The 16,932-nt window shown below is 41.7% G+C and overlaps 1 protein-coding gene across 3 annotated transcripts; it reads right to left on the bottom strand.

Moving 5' to 3' along the window:
- Positions 1-327: 327 nt before the first annotated feature.
- On the bottom strand, positions 328-16,405 carry dipk1ab (divergent protein kinase domain 1Ab). Of its 3 annotated transcripts, none has more exons than XM_069680483.1 (5): positions 16,177-16,405; positions 3,113-3,247; positions 2,875-2,982; positions 2,622-2,798; positions 328-1,423 (listed from the first exon to the last, which is right to left on the bottom strand). In XM_069680483.1, the coding sequence occupies exons 1-5, from the start codon at positions 16,288-16,290 to the stop codon at positions 611-613; spliced, it is 1,347 nt and encodes a 448-aa protein (XP_069536584.1). In that variant the 5' UTR covers positions 16,291-16,405; the 3' UTR covers positions 328-610. The 3 variants fall into 3 exon arrangements, with proteins under 3 accessions (XP_069536584.1, XP_069536585.1, XP_069536586.1); XM_069680484.1 differs by having other exon boundaries at positions 16,187-16,202; XM_069680485.1 differs by lacking the exon at positions 16,177-16,405 and adding an exon at positions 15,057-15,241.
- Between the last annotated feature and the right edge of the window lie 527 nt (positions 16,406-16,932).

Here is a 16,932-nt window from a genome sequence, read left to right on the forward strand (position 1 = left end):
TCCATCACTTAAATCTTAAGTGAGATTATGGCTTTATAGGCTGTTTGCTAGTCATAAAATGGCTACAATTGAATAATGCAATGAAAGCCTTCTTTGCAGAAATGTGTCTTTTGAGTGAGCTGTGGATTAAGGCAACCGTCTGTTACAAGTGAGGATGAAACCACAAACTTAAATGCTCACAAACTAAATGAAGAAATTTTTTTTCCTTGGACATTATAGTTTGTTTGATCTAAAATGGTATGGATGCAGAAGTGTAGTCCATGGTTGTTTTTGTGCAATATAAGAAAGAAGACTTGCAGCAGAGAATCCAAAAGGGTTGAGACAAAATTGAGGCTAACATGCTTCTTAAGTCATTTATTGATTTCCTTTTTAATGGTTTCAAAAAATTGCACTTGCTCATTTTCCTCCATAATATAAACAAAACTTAAACAATGTATTACATGATTTAATATGAAAGTGACATTCCTGCAGGATAAAATGCTTAAGTTATACATGTCAAGATAAATAGAAGAGGAATAATTTCCACAGTGAAAAGAGTCCACTATTTCATTTAAAAACTTGAAGGGACAGGAATCGGTCTTGTGCCTTTTGTGCAATAATTGCCTTTTTATTACGAGTCTTTTGTGTGAGAGATTTTCTTCCATAGCAAAGTCTTGAGATTGTTCAGAATTAGTGAGTGCTCAATCTCCATCTGTTCTGTTGAACCTTTCAGTGCAATGCAAGCGTACAGCTGCTTCTCCAGCTCCTCTCTCACATCTGACGGGGCACCTCGCAGAATGTAGTCCTTGAGCGCTTCACAGGCTTTGGCTAAGTTCGGCCGGGTGACCTCGGGCGTACAGCGGTGCTTGGTGAGGTCACAGGAAGTGAGGCAGTCTGCTCCGTAGAGACAATCCTCGTCCACATCACAGCGCTGTTGCCTGATGATTTCTTGGAAGGTGGCTTCAGGGACAATGTAACGTGCATCCATCACCTTCAGGTCATGGCGATCATTGTATCCAAAACTAGTGGCACGGACATCGCACATGAGGAAGCTGCCAAAAGTGCCGTGGAAAATGTCCTCGACCAGCTCCAGTAGTCCGATGGAGATCTTGGCCTTGTGTGGCCAGGAGGGGGTGAACCACTGGTCCATGCTGCGGCGCAGACCGGTAGGAATCCACACCTCCATGATCCAGGGTAGGCTGATCCCGTACAGGGGAGAATGTGGCACCTTCTCCATCACATACAGGTCTCCACAGAAGCCGAGTAACTTGGGCGTGTGCTCTCTGTCTTGCAGGACTAATGCTAACAGGAATTCATTGAGCTGCAGCAGAGCCCATGTCGAGCGAGCCTCCGGCAGTGAGATGTGACCGTCCTTATTAGCGTCTGTTATAGACAGCACTTGTGTTGCCAGGTCTGCAAGGTTAGCCTGATCTCCCACTTTGGCCTGGAGATAAAGAAAAAGAAAACAAGGCTGTTAAGTCAGAGCTTAAGGATGCACCACGACATTGTCACGTCATTAGTCAGCTTCCAATTAAAATTCTGCCAACAAGATGATACTAAAGTGATGCTCTTGACTATTCAGGGAACAGTTGATCAAAAAATCGATTCAGCTAATCCATTGTTATTCTGTGCTGTTTCTTTTAAGCAACATGGGATTGGATCGCCCTGATCTAGACACAAAGTTTTCAAGATGACCAGATTTAAAATTTAAATGTCCAGTAAGCCACTAACAGTCAGTGCAGGGTCACAGGAAAAGAAACAACAGAAACATCCCATTCCATGTCCAGATTTTCTTTAACAACCAGACCCGTTATATGACCCACATATACATTAAAACAAACAAATATATTTTCATATGATAAACAGACCCGTGTACTGAAATAGGTCAAGAGATGCAATTGCTAGAAACTAGCTCTGATTGTGTCGCTGTAATCAATATTATGTTATGGTTGAAATGATTATTTTTATGTGGTGGCAAAAATCTTTTTTTGTTTAATTTAAAAATTTAGTGCAAAATATACATTAATGCACAGTGTATACTACATGATAAAAATGTTGCTTCATTTGTTCAATGAAACCAATTTCATTCTCATCATCACCCATCACCCTAAATCCAACCTTCTCCTGGGATCAGTATAATCCATATTTTTGGATTAAAGGTATCCCAGTCCTTCTCAAAAGATTTGAATAACAGATTAAGAAGGTTAGATCAAGATCCTTTTTCTTTTAAATTTTGAGATTTGATCAAATCCAGTGCTGAAACCTTTCAGATAACTTCTGAATAACTTGGCCCTGATGATCTGATGCCATTTACTACACAGATACAGTAGGTGGCGCTGTGGACCTTAAAAATATGTTGCATAAAAGTAAATATGGCACGTTTTACGTGAAACATGTTTTTTCACAGTGAACTGTGAACAATTTAAAAAGCATTTTATTTCGTTTTTGCATCTGCCATCAGAATAAGAACAAGCAGGATAATGTTTATTCCACTACAGAAGAGACATGATGGTCTCTTCAATTAGGTAAAAAAAAGGAAATATATTAGGACACATGCTTTGGAATATACAGTATGTATGCATCAGGGATATTGTGCATCCCTAATCCCTAGTTGTATTAGTGTTTAACAAGGGCTTCCTAACCTTTAGGTGGTTGAGGATCATCTCTCTGAACTTCTCCACAGACGTCCCCTCGGTGGGCTTGTTGAAGGCCGCAGCCTCCTTCCTTGGCTCCATCTCACTCCCCAAATCATAATGAGGAGCCTCTTCCATCTGGCACTTAATGACTCCCTCCAGGTCTCCCCAGATCCCAGAGTACACCTAAGATAAACACGGTAAGCCTGAGGTGCAGAATGGATTAGACGTGAGAGGAGTAATTGATTTAAAAGAGACTGACCTGGCTGTTGGCTTTGGCAGTGTAGCACTTCCCCAGGTACAGAGTGTCTTTCTCACACAGGCTGCTGCAGGCCGAGCCGTCGATGACTCCTTTTTTGTATTTGTCGCACTGAAAAATACAATGGAAATATTGGTTAACCTCATAAAGGAGTTAGAATATAACGCAGGGTATGAGAATCAAAGGCCTGGGTTGGATGTTTTTTTTTAAATAAAAAAGAGCAAGTAGAGAAAATACTCACTATTGAATTTTTGCAGTCGTGCCCTCGACACAGCTCTGTGTAGGACGAGTACTCTACATAAACTATCCAGCTCCCCACGAACACAGCCAGCCAGGAGAAGAACAGGTACTTCATGTGCAGGTAGGAGAATCTGGCCTGTTGGAAACACATTTCAAAGCTTGTGATCAGTTAGATAAAAGCTTAACAAGCACACAGAAGTAGTGTTGAAGTTTCAATATGCTCATATATTAAGATTGAGTGGCATCATATCCGTGTTGTAAATGGAAAACTGCATCAAATCCTTAATCAATAAATCATATGAAAGGCACTCTGTTATCTGTTGATGTTTCAGTGCATTAGACTGGCCAAGTTGATCTGAGAACAGCGTGAAACGAGGGATTTTTCAGATGACACATCATAATGAAGATTTATGAGAGGAGGGCCAGAGTGGTGTTTGTTGTCCAAGGCCAGTATATCAGTCCCTATGTGTAGAGCACACCATGTGCCCTACCCATGAAAATGTTTTATTATTTCCAGCTAATTATTAAGGAAGAAAAGATTTTTGTAATAATTGCGTTTCAGGCAGTGAAGCAATACTTTGATATCACGATGACAATGAAAATGCGATTTATCAGCCAGCACAAGTGTAGACTCTCTATTGGTAAAAGCTGGAGCTTAGTTTTTTACGACAGGCCATGAAACCAAAGCAATGTAGAAAGATACTAAAATGCTCAGTAGATTTTAAGCGAACTACAGTCTGTTGATAATTCCCTATGAGTTATTCACCTTGTGCAATACACACACTCATTTCACCCACTGTGAGTGTAAAAGTATGAACTAGTGTCCCTTTAAAGGAGAAGTGGGAACATAACACATAAGATGATGCTAACATTTAGCTGTGCTATGTAGTAGCTGTTACAGATACTAACAGTTAATTTTCTGTAACATCAGGTAGTACGGAAGCCCAAAGCAGACATACATCCATACATTTTATTTACTCTGTATTCCCATGATGACCAGTAATTTCTGGTTGCTTTCTGGAGATCTCAACTTATTTATCTCCTTATCTTGAGATAACAAAGCTGGTTTTGTCGTGATAACAGGATCATTTTCCGGCAATCAAGAAAACAAAATAGGTCACTAGTCACTGTGACCTTACAGACCACGACATGCCATGCTGCCATTGCCCACACTGATGAGGTAAGTTAAGCCTGTTTCTAAGTTTGTTTTGTGCTTTTGCAACTCTGGGGATACAAGCTATGATCATCTGACGTTACTGTGGTGCAGCTTTGTTATGTTCAGATAACTAGAATAATAAGTCATAAGACAACCGGAAGTTAACTCGTTATCACAGGAAAATGGAGTAAATAAAACGTATGGATGCATGTCTGCTTAGGGCTTCCGTAAGGTAGGTAATCTGCTGACTGCTAAATTTTGCTGATATCACAATGAAGATGTGAGATAGTAGTTAACTATCTAATAAGCTGAAAGTACACTTATATCTAAAAGCCTAGACTGCTTGGAAAAATTAACAAATCCCCACATCCCTTTTTTCTTATAAGAAAAACTCTGGGCAACATTTCGGATGACTATTTTTTCAATGTCAAATGTTTTTGCTAATTTAATTAGCCAGAAAAAAAAAAAAAAAGAGCACGTAAAAAAAACATACCATGTTACAATTTCTATAGGAGACACTTTTGTCCAAAGCGACGTACATCTGAGAGTTAACACAACACAAGCAACGATCAAGACAGGAGGGAACGAAGTCGGTAAGAGCCAACAAACAGCTTCAAGTGCAATCGGACACTGGTGCCAACAGGCAGTGCACGGGGCGTTATTTATTAATTTATTTTTTATAAAAATCATCATCAGCAACATCAACAAGGTCAATATAGTGTCACACTGCACTTTCCAGACGGAAACTACGGACCACGTTGTAGCAGATTATATAGTTTTATTCTGAGATCAGGCTTTTTACAGCATGCATCAAACAATATTATGAAGAGCTCCTCACAGAGACATCCCCCCGACTGACCTCTCCAGCCCTAGGCACTGGAGAGGAACCCCTTCTGACTGAAATTCACCTCCCTTTAACTCTTTCCCACAGGTGCCACTAATTACCCCCACACACCGGTAAACACTTCCCCACTGATCGGCAGATCCACATTCTCACCTTATCTACACAAAATCAATCCCCCTTTACATACTGTAACTTAATGAGTGCTATTGATAGAAATGTAATAATAAATAAACATTATTAACAGGAAAAGAGTGAAATAATTAATACATTGATTGGCCAATCCCAAAATAAATTACAGTATTAACTAAAAATTCATAAACCTCCCACCTACAAACCACTGCTCAGTAGGTGTACGCGTGTATGTGTGTGTGGGTGTGCGTGTGTGTGTATGTATTTGTATGTGTGTGTGTATGTGTGCATGTGTGTGTGTGTGTTTAAGTGTCAGACAGACAGGGCTCCCTTCACAATAGTCATCATCATTCTCATCATATCTTTATCAACATCAACAACATCCTCAATGTCACCATCATCAACATCATCTATAGTCTCAATATCATTAAGTGCAGAGGTGTTCATGGGGGACTACAGAGGAGAAGAGTCTAGTTAGCGACTTAGGGGCCTGTTGTGATGGGAGTACCAGGCACCTTTCATTGGCAGAGCGTAGTGGGCGGGATGGAGTGTAGACCTGGATGAAGGCGTTCAGGTAGGCAGGAGCTGTTTTTGTTGCTGTTTTGTAAGCGAGCAACAGGGTTTTGAATTTGATGCAAGCGGCGACTGGGAGCCAGTGGAGGGATATGAGCAGTGGATACTTGACATAAAGCAAAGTAATACAACATGTAAACAATTTAAAACAGCAACATGGGGTGCTGGTTTGGCTCAGCCAGTAGAGCAGGTGCCCCATGTATAGTGGCAAAGTCCTTGTCGCATCGGCTGCAGGTTCAACACTGACTTGTGGTCCTTTGATGCATGTCATCCCCATTCCCTCTTCCCCGTATTTCCTGTGACTCTTCACTTTCCTATCAAATAAAGGCAAAAAAATAATCTTTACAGTTATTTGGCTAGTGTGGAAGGGAATGGACCAGTTAGTAGCACATTCCCTAAAACACAGCTCTGTACGAATTAGCTCCAAACTGAGCTGTATCACAGAGAACATCATTAATCAAACTGCTTCTAAATGCACGCTCAGTGATTAACAGTAAAGGCTGTTTGGGGTCTGGAACAGCACCAGTGAAACATTTAAAGATAATCCAGACTTTCTACAGAGTTTCTTTCCCAGCTGATAAATACATTCAGCCTGGATCCAAAATGGCATTTCTCCAATTGAAGAACATTAGTGAAAAATAACAGACTTTTTGGCAGTAGTGCTTTCCCAGCTATTAATGATTTTTGCACTCAGCGTTGACAGTGATGGACTCCCTCTGCTTACAGTCTCTGCCCCTTTCACTTCCAATTGTCTATATTGGCAAAAGTCTCTCTATCTCCCCCCTCGTCTTCTTTATTCCCTCTGTAACAGTGCTCCATCTTCTTCTGGGATCTCTCTGACCCCACTATGTTGTTAAACAGAAAGTAGCAGCCACTCTGCTCTTTCCTTAAACACTCAGCCTCATAAAAACTTAGAAGCACAAAATGTGAAGTTTACTTTCAGAGATTACATTTGTTTTGCCCTTTGTATCTGCGTCTAAACAGATCACGCATCCATTTTCTGCTTTGGACACTAGAGATGATGCACAAATCAAGCTTTCATACTGCCTCCATATGTCACTCTGTAATGTAATTTTTTCTCCATGCAGCGGCCTTTAATATTATGTTTTTCTTTTGAGTAAAAAAGCACTGGAGTATATTTCTCAGACATTGCCACCGGGGCATAAGCTACTAAAGAAGCCACAGAGGTAATGTTCTCTTTCTTATTTATGAGAGACGTCTTATTCTTAGTACTATTTTTGACAATTTAACGTATTGGGGGGGGGTTCAATTTAGCATGATTTGATATGTTTAGCTAACTGGGGATAGCACAACAAACTGTAAACACACCATTGGCATTTTATCACCATATAAAGTTACTGTAGTGTCACCTGGTGAAATGAAGTCCAACATTGGCTCCTCCTTCTGGACTTTATCTGCAGCACTCGGCCTGCGGCATCGTGCCTACAACCAAATCACAGCTGTGATGATATCCAGTACAACGTCACTCCCTCTCATGTGATATTGCTTAAGTATTCAGAACACCTGAGGCTGAGGTGGAGTGATACACAAAGTGAAAAGTCCCAGTGATGTTCTCTATGTCGCAACTCTTCGAAATTCTCTTGTCCAATCAGATTACTTGGTCAGAACTAACTGTTTAGAATATAGTTGACAGATGTTGATTTTGAATGTAAACACGCAGGCAAAAAAAAGAGTAGAAGAAGAAATGGAACAGCCGAACTCATCAAAGTCACAAAGAATGCAACTGAAAATTAAAGGCATAATTCTCTGACATCATCAGGTGCCTATAAAAGAGAGCAGACGCCCAGAGTCAGATCGTTCCAACCCTTCAGTAAGTTACACTACTAAGAGAAAGAACACTCACCAAGAAGACCAAAGACTGCAGCTTTTCTTTACCACTGAGTCCACCAGAATAAGAAAATGCAGCAAGCAAGAACCCCCAAAGGGAAGAAGAACACCTCTAGACTGCAGTTCGGAGGAAGAGCTCGGCAAAGCAACTCGATGGAGCTGGAAAGTCTCCGTCGGGATGTGAGCCAGCTCAATGAGCTGCTTAACAGAGAGAGGGCTCATTGCAGCAGTCAGAAGAATGAGAAGATGCTCATCGCTGCAGAGTTGGAGGAGACAAAGCAGCAGCTCGCTAAACAAAAGGTCCTCAAAGAAATGTATATCAACAGGGGCAAAGACACTAAGGAGGACCTAGAGCGGCTGCAAAAGTACAGCACCGAGGAGGCTCTCTGCACTACCAAGATTGCCACACTCGTCAGGGACACCAACCGACAAAAGCAGAAGAAGCAACTTCATGCTGATTATGAGGAGCTGAAAGTGGCCCACCTGATCAGCAGCGAAAAGTTTGCAGCAGAGCTCCAGGGAGAGAGGGACAAGAACAGGCTCCTCCAAGAAGAGCTGGACAGGACGAAGGTTTTCCACCATGAGTTCACTCTCAGGTACGAAACTGACGTCCTCGGTGCCAGACAGCAGATGGAGAGCCTTCAGTGTGAGCTGCAGCAGCAGATGCAGGCTCACGCTGACAGAGCGCTGCAGGACCATCAACTCATCGCTTCCTTGAGAGCCGAACAGGATGCCCTCCGTCAGAGGGTGGCGGAGGAGGTGGCTGTCCTGCAGCAGAATGTCTTTGAGAAGGAGAAGAAGTTCTGGACAGATCTGGAGGAGCTGAAAACTCAGCTCAGTGTTCAAAAGATCGTCCAGCAAGACTACGAGGAGCTTGAGCTGGAGCACAAGATCAGCCAGCAACATTTCACTGCTGAGCTACAGGAGGAGAAGAACAAGACCCAGGGTCTCCAAGAAGAACTGGTGAAGTGCAGGGATTACAACCAGCAGCTCAGCCAGAGGTACCAGCGGGAGGTCCTCACTATCCGACAGCAGTCTGAGAGCGTTCAGCATGAACTTGAGGAAAAAGTTCAGTCTCAATCGGACATGCTGTCAGAGAGCCAGCATCAGATCTGCACCATGAGGGCTGAGCAGGAGGCCATGTGTCAGAAGATGGCAGAAGAGGCAAACATCATGCGGCAGCAAATCGCAGTGACGGAAAGCCGTCTTATCAGGGATCTGCAGGAGCTGCAAACTCAGCTCAACGTTCAGCTCCTGAGAAATGACGCGCTTTCCAAGGAACTGCAAGCCGACCGGGAAAACTTCATGCCTTCTCGGAGAAAAAGATCAAGGCGTGAGGAGCAGCCAGAGGAGCAGATGGGCCTGGAAGAGAACCTCCCAGTTGCAGCTGCCCCTGAAGAAGTGGAGATGCCGGGAGTGTCTGAGGAGATTGCTCCAGTGACGGAAAAGAAGACACCGTCCATCTGGAAGCAGGCCAGACACTTCCTGGGGTTGAGGAAGCCTCAGAGGTGGAAGAATAAGTAAAAGTCTTCCCCCTCTCCCCTCCCCTCCCCCCTTTCCCCTTCTTCCTTCCTTCTTCTCCACCCCCCCTCCCCCCCTTTCCCCTTCTTCCTCCCTTCCTCTCCACCCCCCTCCCCCCCTTTCCCCTTCTTCCTCCCTTCTTCTCCAACCCCCCTCTTTTTTCTCCCCCCTCCTCTCCAAACCCCACTCTTTCCCCTTCTTCCTCCCTCCTTCTCCACCCCCTTCTTTCTCCCCCTCCTCCTCCTCCATCCCCCCCTCCCCCCCTTTTCCCTTCTTCCTCCCTTCTTCTCCACCCCCCCTCGTTTTTCTCCCCCCTCCTCTCCAAACCCCACTCTTTCCCCTTCTTCCTCCCTCCTTCTCAACCCCCTTCTTTCTCCCCCTCCTCTTCCTCCATCCCCCCCTCTCTCCACCCCCCCCCCCCACCCCCCAAACCATTTTCACAGCAGACATTTTGGATTGCCATAACAATCCAAAATATTTGCTGTTTAAAAGGTTTACCTGAAAAGGGGGGCATGGCGGTGCAGTGGTTAGCACTGTCACCTCACAGGGAGAACCTTCCGACCAGCTGGTAACTTCCTGTGTGGAGTTTGTATGTTCTCCCCATGCCTCCGTGGGTTTTTCCCCGGGACGCTCCGGTTTCCTCCCACAAACCCAAACACATGCACAGCAGGTTAATTGGCGACGATAAATTGCCCCTTAAAAATAAATAATTAGGCTAATAAACATAAATTAAATGCATATAAAGTTGTATTGTGTTTGACTGTAAATTTATAAGGATACTGTTATTAAATGTTTGTCTCTCTTAGCCTTTTACACACAAGTTGCATAAAAACACAGCCTTATGTCTGTTTTGGTGTCTTCATGTCTGTCATTGGACCTCCTTCATTTTGTTGTTATGTGTAAATACTTACGCTCCTTCCTGACTGTCGAAGATTCAATTATTCTATAAAAGTTGGTGGCAACAATCTTTTTTAACTTTAAAGAGTCAGATATGGAATTAGAGTACACATCATTGATATCATCATAATGGGTAAAGCGTTGCATTAGGCCGTTTTATACATGTTGGCAAAAACTGATAACTGTAAATGATTAAGCAACATCACATGAGAGAGAGTGATTTTGTGCTGAATATTATATAAGCTGTGACTCGGTCGTAGCCTCAAGGCCGCAAGCAACCCAAACATTCTCCTGCCCTCTGTGTCTACAGGTTACCACAGATCAGTTGTTTTTTATCATGTACATTTCTCATTTAATCTCTTAATTTATCATAAACCAGTATAATAGGAGTCTGTTTTGTGGGTCAGAGGTACCAGCTTCATTTATGTTGTCATACTGGGTCTGTTGGACATTGCTGCTAAGCAGGCATTTAACAGGTCGTCAATCTGAGCATTTTAGTAGAACTATGGCAAAAAAAAGCACTGATGAGAGCAGAAAGAGTGAACTGAAACAGTTATGTGGACCGTAACACCAAAACATTAGCTGAAAGACACTACAATGTTCTTAAATCCTGAGTACAGTCATAATTACAGTCTACTCATACCCTCTTTAGTTTTTCTGGTTCAGTCTTTTACGAGTCTACATAAAACAAACCAGTCGCATTTCAGTCTAAATTACATTTTGACTGCAGGTTTGTCTTGTTAATAAAATGACAGATGCCCATATTATATATTGAATACAATTCAACATAGAAACACCGAACAAAGAAATGCTCTAATTTCCAATGACAATCTATTTAACCAATGCTATTTAAATATGTTTTCTGTTGCCTTTTTATTGATTGGTTTTCTTACAAATCTGACCACGCTGGCCCACAACAACTTTAACAGCACTGACCACACAAGTGAGTGCTGCATATAGTTCCCATTGATTTTTCCGTAGGTGAAATGCATCAACAGCAAAGCATTATGGAAATATCACTCTACGGGGAAACAAATGTATGGTCGGCCTCTTTCTAATCGATGCTTTGTGGCTTTCATTTCTACTCCGGCCGTTTCATTTCTATCTCTGGGATCATGTATTGACCCTTTGTGAAGGGGGAGAGTTACACAAACATGGCTAATGAGGCCATATTGATTGTGGCTGCTGTGACAGCTATTAATTAGAGACTGACTGGGAACTGTGGCCATATGCTGAGGTGGGCGGAAAGAAATGGTCTGTCTACATCAGGCTGAACTCCTTCATCTACACCCACCTACAGCTCTGTTAAAGGAAGGCTGTGTATTCAAACCATGAAAGTACTCCAAGAAGTACATGCTTTAGGTTCACATACTGCTACCTGATGGTGAACTATTGAGGCAGAGAGGAGATTAAAGCTGATCAAAGCAGCACAACCCTGTACTGACACTTGGTTTTTGCAGCCTGCAAACTATTCATCCATTATGTATGGTTATAAAGCTATCCCTCAGAGGCTGCTGGTTAATGGGCTGCTGCAGAGCCGAGAAAGATGTGAAAATAGAGAAACAAAAGATGGAGGGGGCTGGAGGAGTGAATGACAAGAGATACTCACAAATATCATCTCTAAAACAAGCCTCAAATACAAGATGCACTTTTTAACGTGAAAGTAGTCCTGATTGCACAAGACTAAATACAGGCTCTTCACTAGAGACAGAGACATTGGGGGCAATAGTTTACATTGTACCACTCTGGAAGGTCATGGTATTGAGAGGGTCTTTCAGTATAAATGCCTTGTAATCTAATTTCCATTTAAATATCACAATGACATACTTTTCACCAAGAAAAGACAAAAAATTTGAGCTAATTTTCCTCTTCTCCGCAGGAAGCGGATAATCGAAGCCGTCTTCTTGTCTGTTCTGGATTACAGAGACGTTATCTACAGACATGCCTCTGCCTCCACTGGTAGACCAATACATTACGTTTATCAGTCCACCCTAAGATTTATTACTTGTGACAGTTATTCGACTCATCATTGTAGCTTGTATTAAAAGGTTATAGGCATTACTAACAGTAAGACATGACAGGCATTAAGCCCTTACTGACAAATTACCATCATCATATATAACTCCCTCATTAAACTCATTCAATAGTCATTATCTGACTCGTTCAAGTGATAGAAACAAACTACGCCACCTTTGAATGTAACTGTCTCTAACTGTGCTAAGCTTTTACTGCTTGTTAGTTGCCTTGCATTAGTTTTTAAACCCCTTGATCTCTCCCATATGTTGTCACAACTGCAAAGTAAAATGGGTTTTTTAGGAGGTGCATCAACACAAAGTAGTCTATAATTTTGCAGTGGGGGAAAGAGAATATTTACTGGTATTCAAAAATGTTTCAAATGAAAATAGTTTTGCGTGTGTGCTGTGAAACGTCTACCTATAATCAGGTGCAAACATCTGCCTTCAGGTTAGCTTGTGCATCCATGAGATGTCTGCTTTTTTGTCTGCTCTTGTTTGTTAATCAAACAGTAAAAAGGCCGCATAAGTGTAATTGAAGCCCCCCTCCAGTGAAAATCAAGTGTTTAACCTTGTAAACATCTCCATGTGGTGTTCTTCATGAGCTACAAGACATATCAGGGACAACATAGGCAGTCATCTCCACGGCTGGGCCTGTTTGCTTTTAAACTGCAGTGTACCAAGGACAGGCTGAACAACACGTTTTCAGATTGGCAGGTTTGAGACGTCACAAACCTAAGGAGCCAATCCCGTTAATGGACGGGGTGACGCTATGCATATCATTATGTGCAACCTATGGCAACCACTTCAGTGATGCGCGAGCCAGCTGTAACCTCATCATTTTTGCAAACTTGTTAACGTTAACGTTACTAATACTAATCACTACATTTCAAGCAAGCTAAGTTTCAACAAGTTGCCACTAAACGATGGCAGAGACGAGTTTTGTTTTTGCGACAGAGGGGGCAGGTGGAAATGTGCACAATGGACGGGGACTATCCAGATTCAGGAAATTGTAATGAGCGAGAAGGAGGACATGCCTTGAGAGGATTTTTACAAGATAATTAAACGTATTTTTACAGAAAGAACATATCAGACACAATTTATTATTTCAAGCAGAGCATTTTATGTCTTAAAACATGACTGGAGCTGGTCTCTACATTTCTGATGGTAACACAGTCAAATTTGGAAATGTCCAAGCTAGGTGAAAACTTCTGCAAGGCACTGTGTTATTATTGTTTTATTTCTTGTATGTATTTATTCTGTTGATGTATTTACAAATTAGTGCACGCCCTCAAAGAGTCCTCCAGAATAAATGTAAAACCCAAACAGGATGTGCATAAAAGCAGATCCAGTTAAATGTTGACAAAAAGACGACCTTTAAGAGTTCTGCCCCAGCAGCAGCCCAGCATGCCTCCCCACTTGTCACAGACTGTGCTGAAAAAAGGATGCCACACTCTCTGCACAGACACTACAAAGATCTGACTCATCACAGTCCAGACAGCAGGCAACCCCCCTAACCACACAGACACACACACACACACCACCTCCTCCACCCCCACACACACATACAAAGCACGCATTTTCATGCTGACTCAATACTGCGACATTACCACATGTGAACATTACTTTATCAGCAGTGGTTCTTTCTGTCATGTGCTGTTAAATCAAACAATGTAACAGCAAGCACATGTTGTTCACACACAGGCGACATCACATCTTATTCCTGCAAGGACTGCAGCTTCCTGTCAGGGGAAACCCCCTCCCACATCTCAACCGACCAGTCAGGGCTGTGATGTGCAAAATATCCCAATATTTATCTTCCACATAAAGTTGGCTGGATTCAACATCAACTGCAGTTTATACTCAATATGTAACATTAAAAAAGTGTTTACAGAAATAAGTTGAATTAGATGTCAAAATTTGTGTTATTATACCCCATTTAATTGTTATTTAACACACAGCTGCAGCTACATGCAAAGCTCTCGGTCTAGAATGCAATGTTTTTGTAGCATTGATATGCAACAGAAGTTCTAATAAGACCAACGATATGTCAATAATTTACCTTTCTACAATTTATTTATGACAAGGAATTAAAGCTGCAGAAGCTGCGTCTTCACCTTTAGAAAATATACACTTGAAATCATTACAACTTATCAACTAGCCGATAATAAAATGCATTCTGGAGAGATTTTTTACTTGCATTTACACTATTGCTAACAGTCAACACTATTGCTAAAAACACGCCCACCTGCCAGCTGCTTGGAATTGTGGGACAATGGATCTAAGTTATAATAATATTCCTGCAATGTTATTTGCAATGTTGTGGTGTTGAAATCATGTGTTCTGTTATTGTTATAATAGTTAGCATGCAGTTATAGGATGCAGTTATTTCCTTGTGTAGGGGTTACCTTCAGCGCACGGGCAGTTATATGGGGCTGTAGACTGTTGTTACAAGTAATCAGTGTCTCTGTTGACAGTGAGTGCTGTTTAAAACCTCTCAGCTGTTTCGTTACATTTGTTGAAACCTCACCGATGCCTGCTACAATATTATTTAAATCAATTCTGATATTGATTTTTAAATTCCATAAAATACAGGAGATTACATTCTTAAATAAATTTGACAGCATGACTACAGTAAATCTTAAAATAAGAATGAGAATAGACAAAAGCTAATAATATTAAATTGCTGTCAAGTAATTTTCAGAGAAAGCAAAGCTGTTGACGTGATGAAGGTAAGGAGATATCTGTTTACACTCTACACGCCTTTACACACGTTACCTTTAAAGTGTGTTTTTAAAGCATATTTGAAGCATTATAAGGAGACGCAAGAAACCAAATGATCTTTAATCACCTCTTAAAGGAAATAAGAAAAGCTGCTTAATCAAACATGTTTGTATTTGATTGTAATATCTGTACATCATTATAAAATCAAACTATGAAAAAAGAACCAAAGTTTGCAGCTTACACGACTTGTCAGTTTTTGTGTTTCAGTGGAAATAGCTTCTCTCCAAGGATCACTGAATGACACTTCTTAAGTTGTCACCGGGAGGCTGAGGTGGCCTAGAAAACAGAGCGATGCTGGTGGCTGTCCCCCGAGACTGGCTGATTCTCCCTCCATTCACTGCACTTGACAGGTTTTTGTCTCTAACATGCAAGGGCACACACAGGAAGCACAGAGCAGCAGCCAAGTATGCTCCAACTAGTGAAGCAATTTGAGGCTTAATGTAGAGGTACTATTACCATAATATTTGAATAGAACAGCCTGACACGGGGAGGCTTTTCTAGCTCGTCACTTGGCCTGGAATATGTTGACTTTGTGGATCCTAAATTTGGGTTCCCGAGACCTCCATGTGTCCTTGAGGGGCTTTCCTAGCAGAGTTTAATTTTGCTTATGAGGAAGGCCACTGTGGACTTCACCTAATTTCAGTCACATCCAAGTGTTACATAATATTCTTCAACAGCCTCCCACGAGGATGGCGAGGGTAGCATCTCATCAAATACAGATCTAGATCTAATACAGATCTTTAATACATTTCTATGTTTTGATATAAGTTTGCATGACATGAAACGTTTGCCAATATTTCCCTGTGATGAATTCTAAAGCAGCCCATAACCCACATGCATTCTCATATTGCCGTGCATGCAGTAAACCATAAACAGACGTGACAGGTAAACTGAGGAAACAGTAAACCTCTTATGTAATGTAGGGTGATGATAAACTTTTGCAGCCTCTTAAACAGCCTCTTCTCAACGTATCAGCTGTAGCAGCCAGATGTATCATGGACGTTGTTGCTACAGCAACGAGGATCAAGAGGATGGTTGATTCCGTCGAGCATCAAGTGACTTTATGATTCAGTCTGACAAACCTACACAGAAATATGTGCAAATAACGACCAATAGTCATACAACATGAAGGTCAAATAATAAAGTATAAGCTGTAATATTGGAGGCAACGTCGCCTATTAGCGATTAATAGCGATGTATATTTCTATACGCTCGGATGTTACCGGTAGATATACATGCACAGAGCCGGGATCGATTCCAAGTTGGACACTAGAGTGAAGAGGGATTTCCCAGAAGCTTACCTGAACGTACAGAGGCTTCTTGAAGAACCCCCATGGAAGCAGACCTCGTGCCATGGCAAATGCAGAACATCTCACAACAGCTGCTGGAGGAGGAACAATCGGCGCACTCTTCATATGGCAGCTAGACTATCAGGCAACGCCTATCGGGCAAACCCTGGAGATTTTCCAAATATAAAACATTATGAATTCTGTCGGCAGCTCCGTCAGTGTGCGTTTGGATGCAGGAGGCGACGGACTGAGCTGCGCCGGAGACTGCAGCGAAGTCAGGCTCACATTGGCCATGATGGCTTCTGGGGCGTTTTGACCAATTAGGATGAGTAACAGTTTGAAACCATCTGTGGTTAACTATAAAGAATACATTTATCTTATATGATGACTACATGTTCACTTGAATGGGGTTTTCTTTTCTTAGCTTCCACTTAATTTTATATTTAAAAAAAGAGAAATTGTCCTGTTTATCAAGTGGTTCAACATATGTTAAATTTAAGTGACAGGTTGGTTTTGCTGATTTCTCTGTCAAATATTGCCTTAATTAATAAACTGTAAGTATCTTAAAGTCTCTAAGTCGCTTAAGTGCTTATTGCTTTATTAATAATGCGGCCGGAGATGTATACTTTTCCCCAACTTTTTTAGCAAAATAGAACAAATTTCTCATGTAAATTTAGCACAAAAACAGCATGTTAAAAATGTACATATAAGCAGTATGATACATAATATTCATGTGCATATACTGCGTGAAGTTACTGTGTGACATTA

This window comes from Semicossyphus pulcher, unplaced genomic scaffold (assembly GCF_022749685.1).
Source record: "Semicossyphus pulcher isolate SPU_LCO1_2020_fin unplaced genomic scaffold, fSemPul1.0.p SCAF_4, whole genome shotgun sequence".
NCBI classification, from domain to species: Eukaryota; Metazoa; Chordata; class Actinopteri; order Labriformes; family Labridae; genus Semicossyphus; species Semicossyphus pulcher.

Coding starts and splice junctions, on each gene's coding strand:
- dipk1ab (XM_069680483.1), bottom strand. CDS start 16,290: ATGAAGAGTGCGCCGATTGTTCCTCCTCCAGCAGCTGTTGTGAGATGT. Junction 2,983..3,112: donor ACGACTGCAAAAATTCAATA/GTGAGTATTTTC, acceptor TGTATTTTTCAG/TGCGACAAATACAAAAAAGG. Junction 1,424..2,621: donor TGATCCTCAACCACCTAAAG/GTTAGGAAGCCC, acceptor CTTTATCTCCAG/GCCAAAGTGGGAGATCAGGC.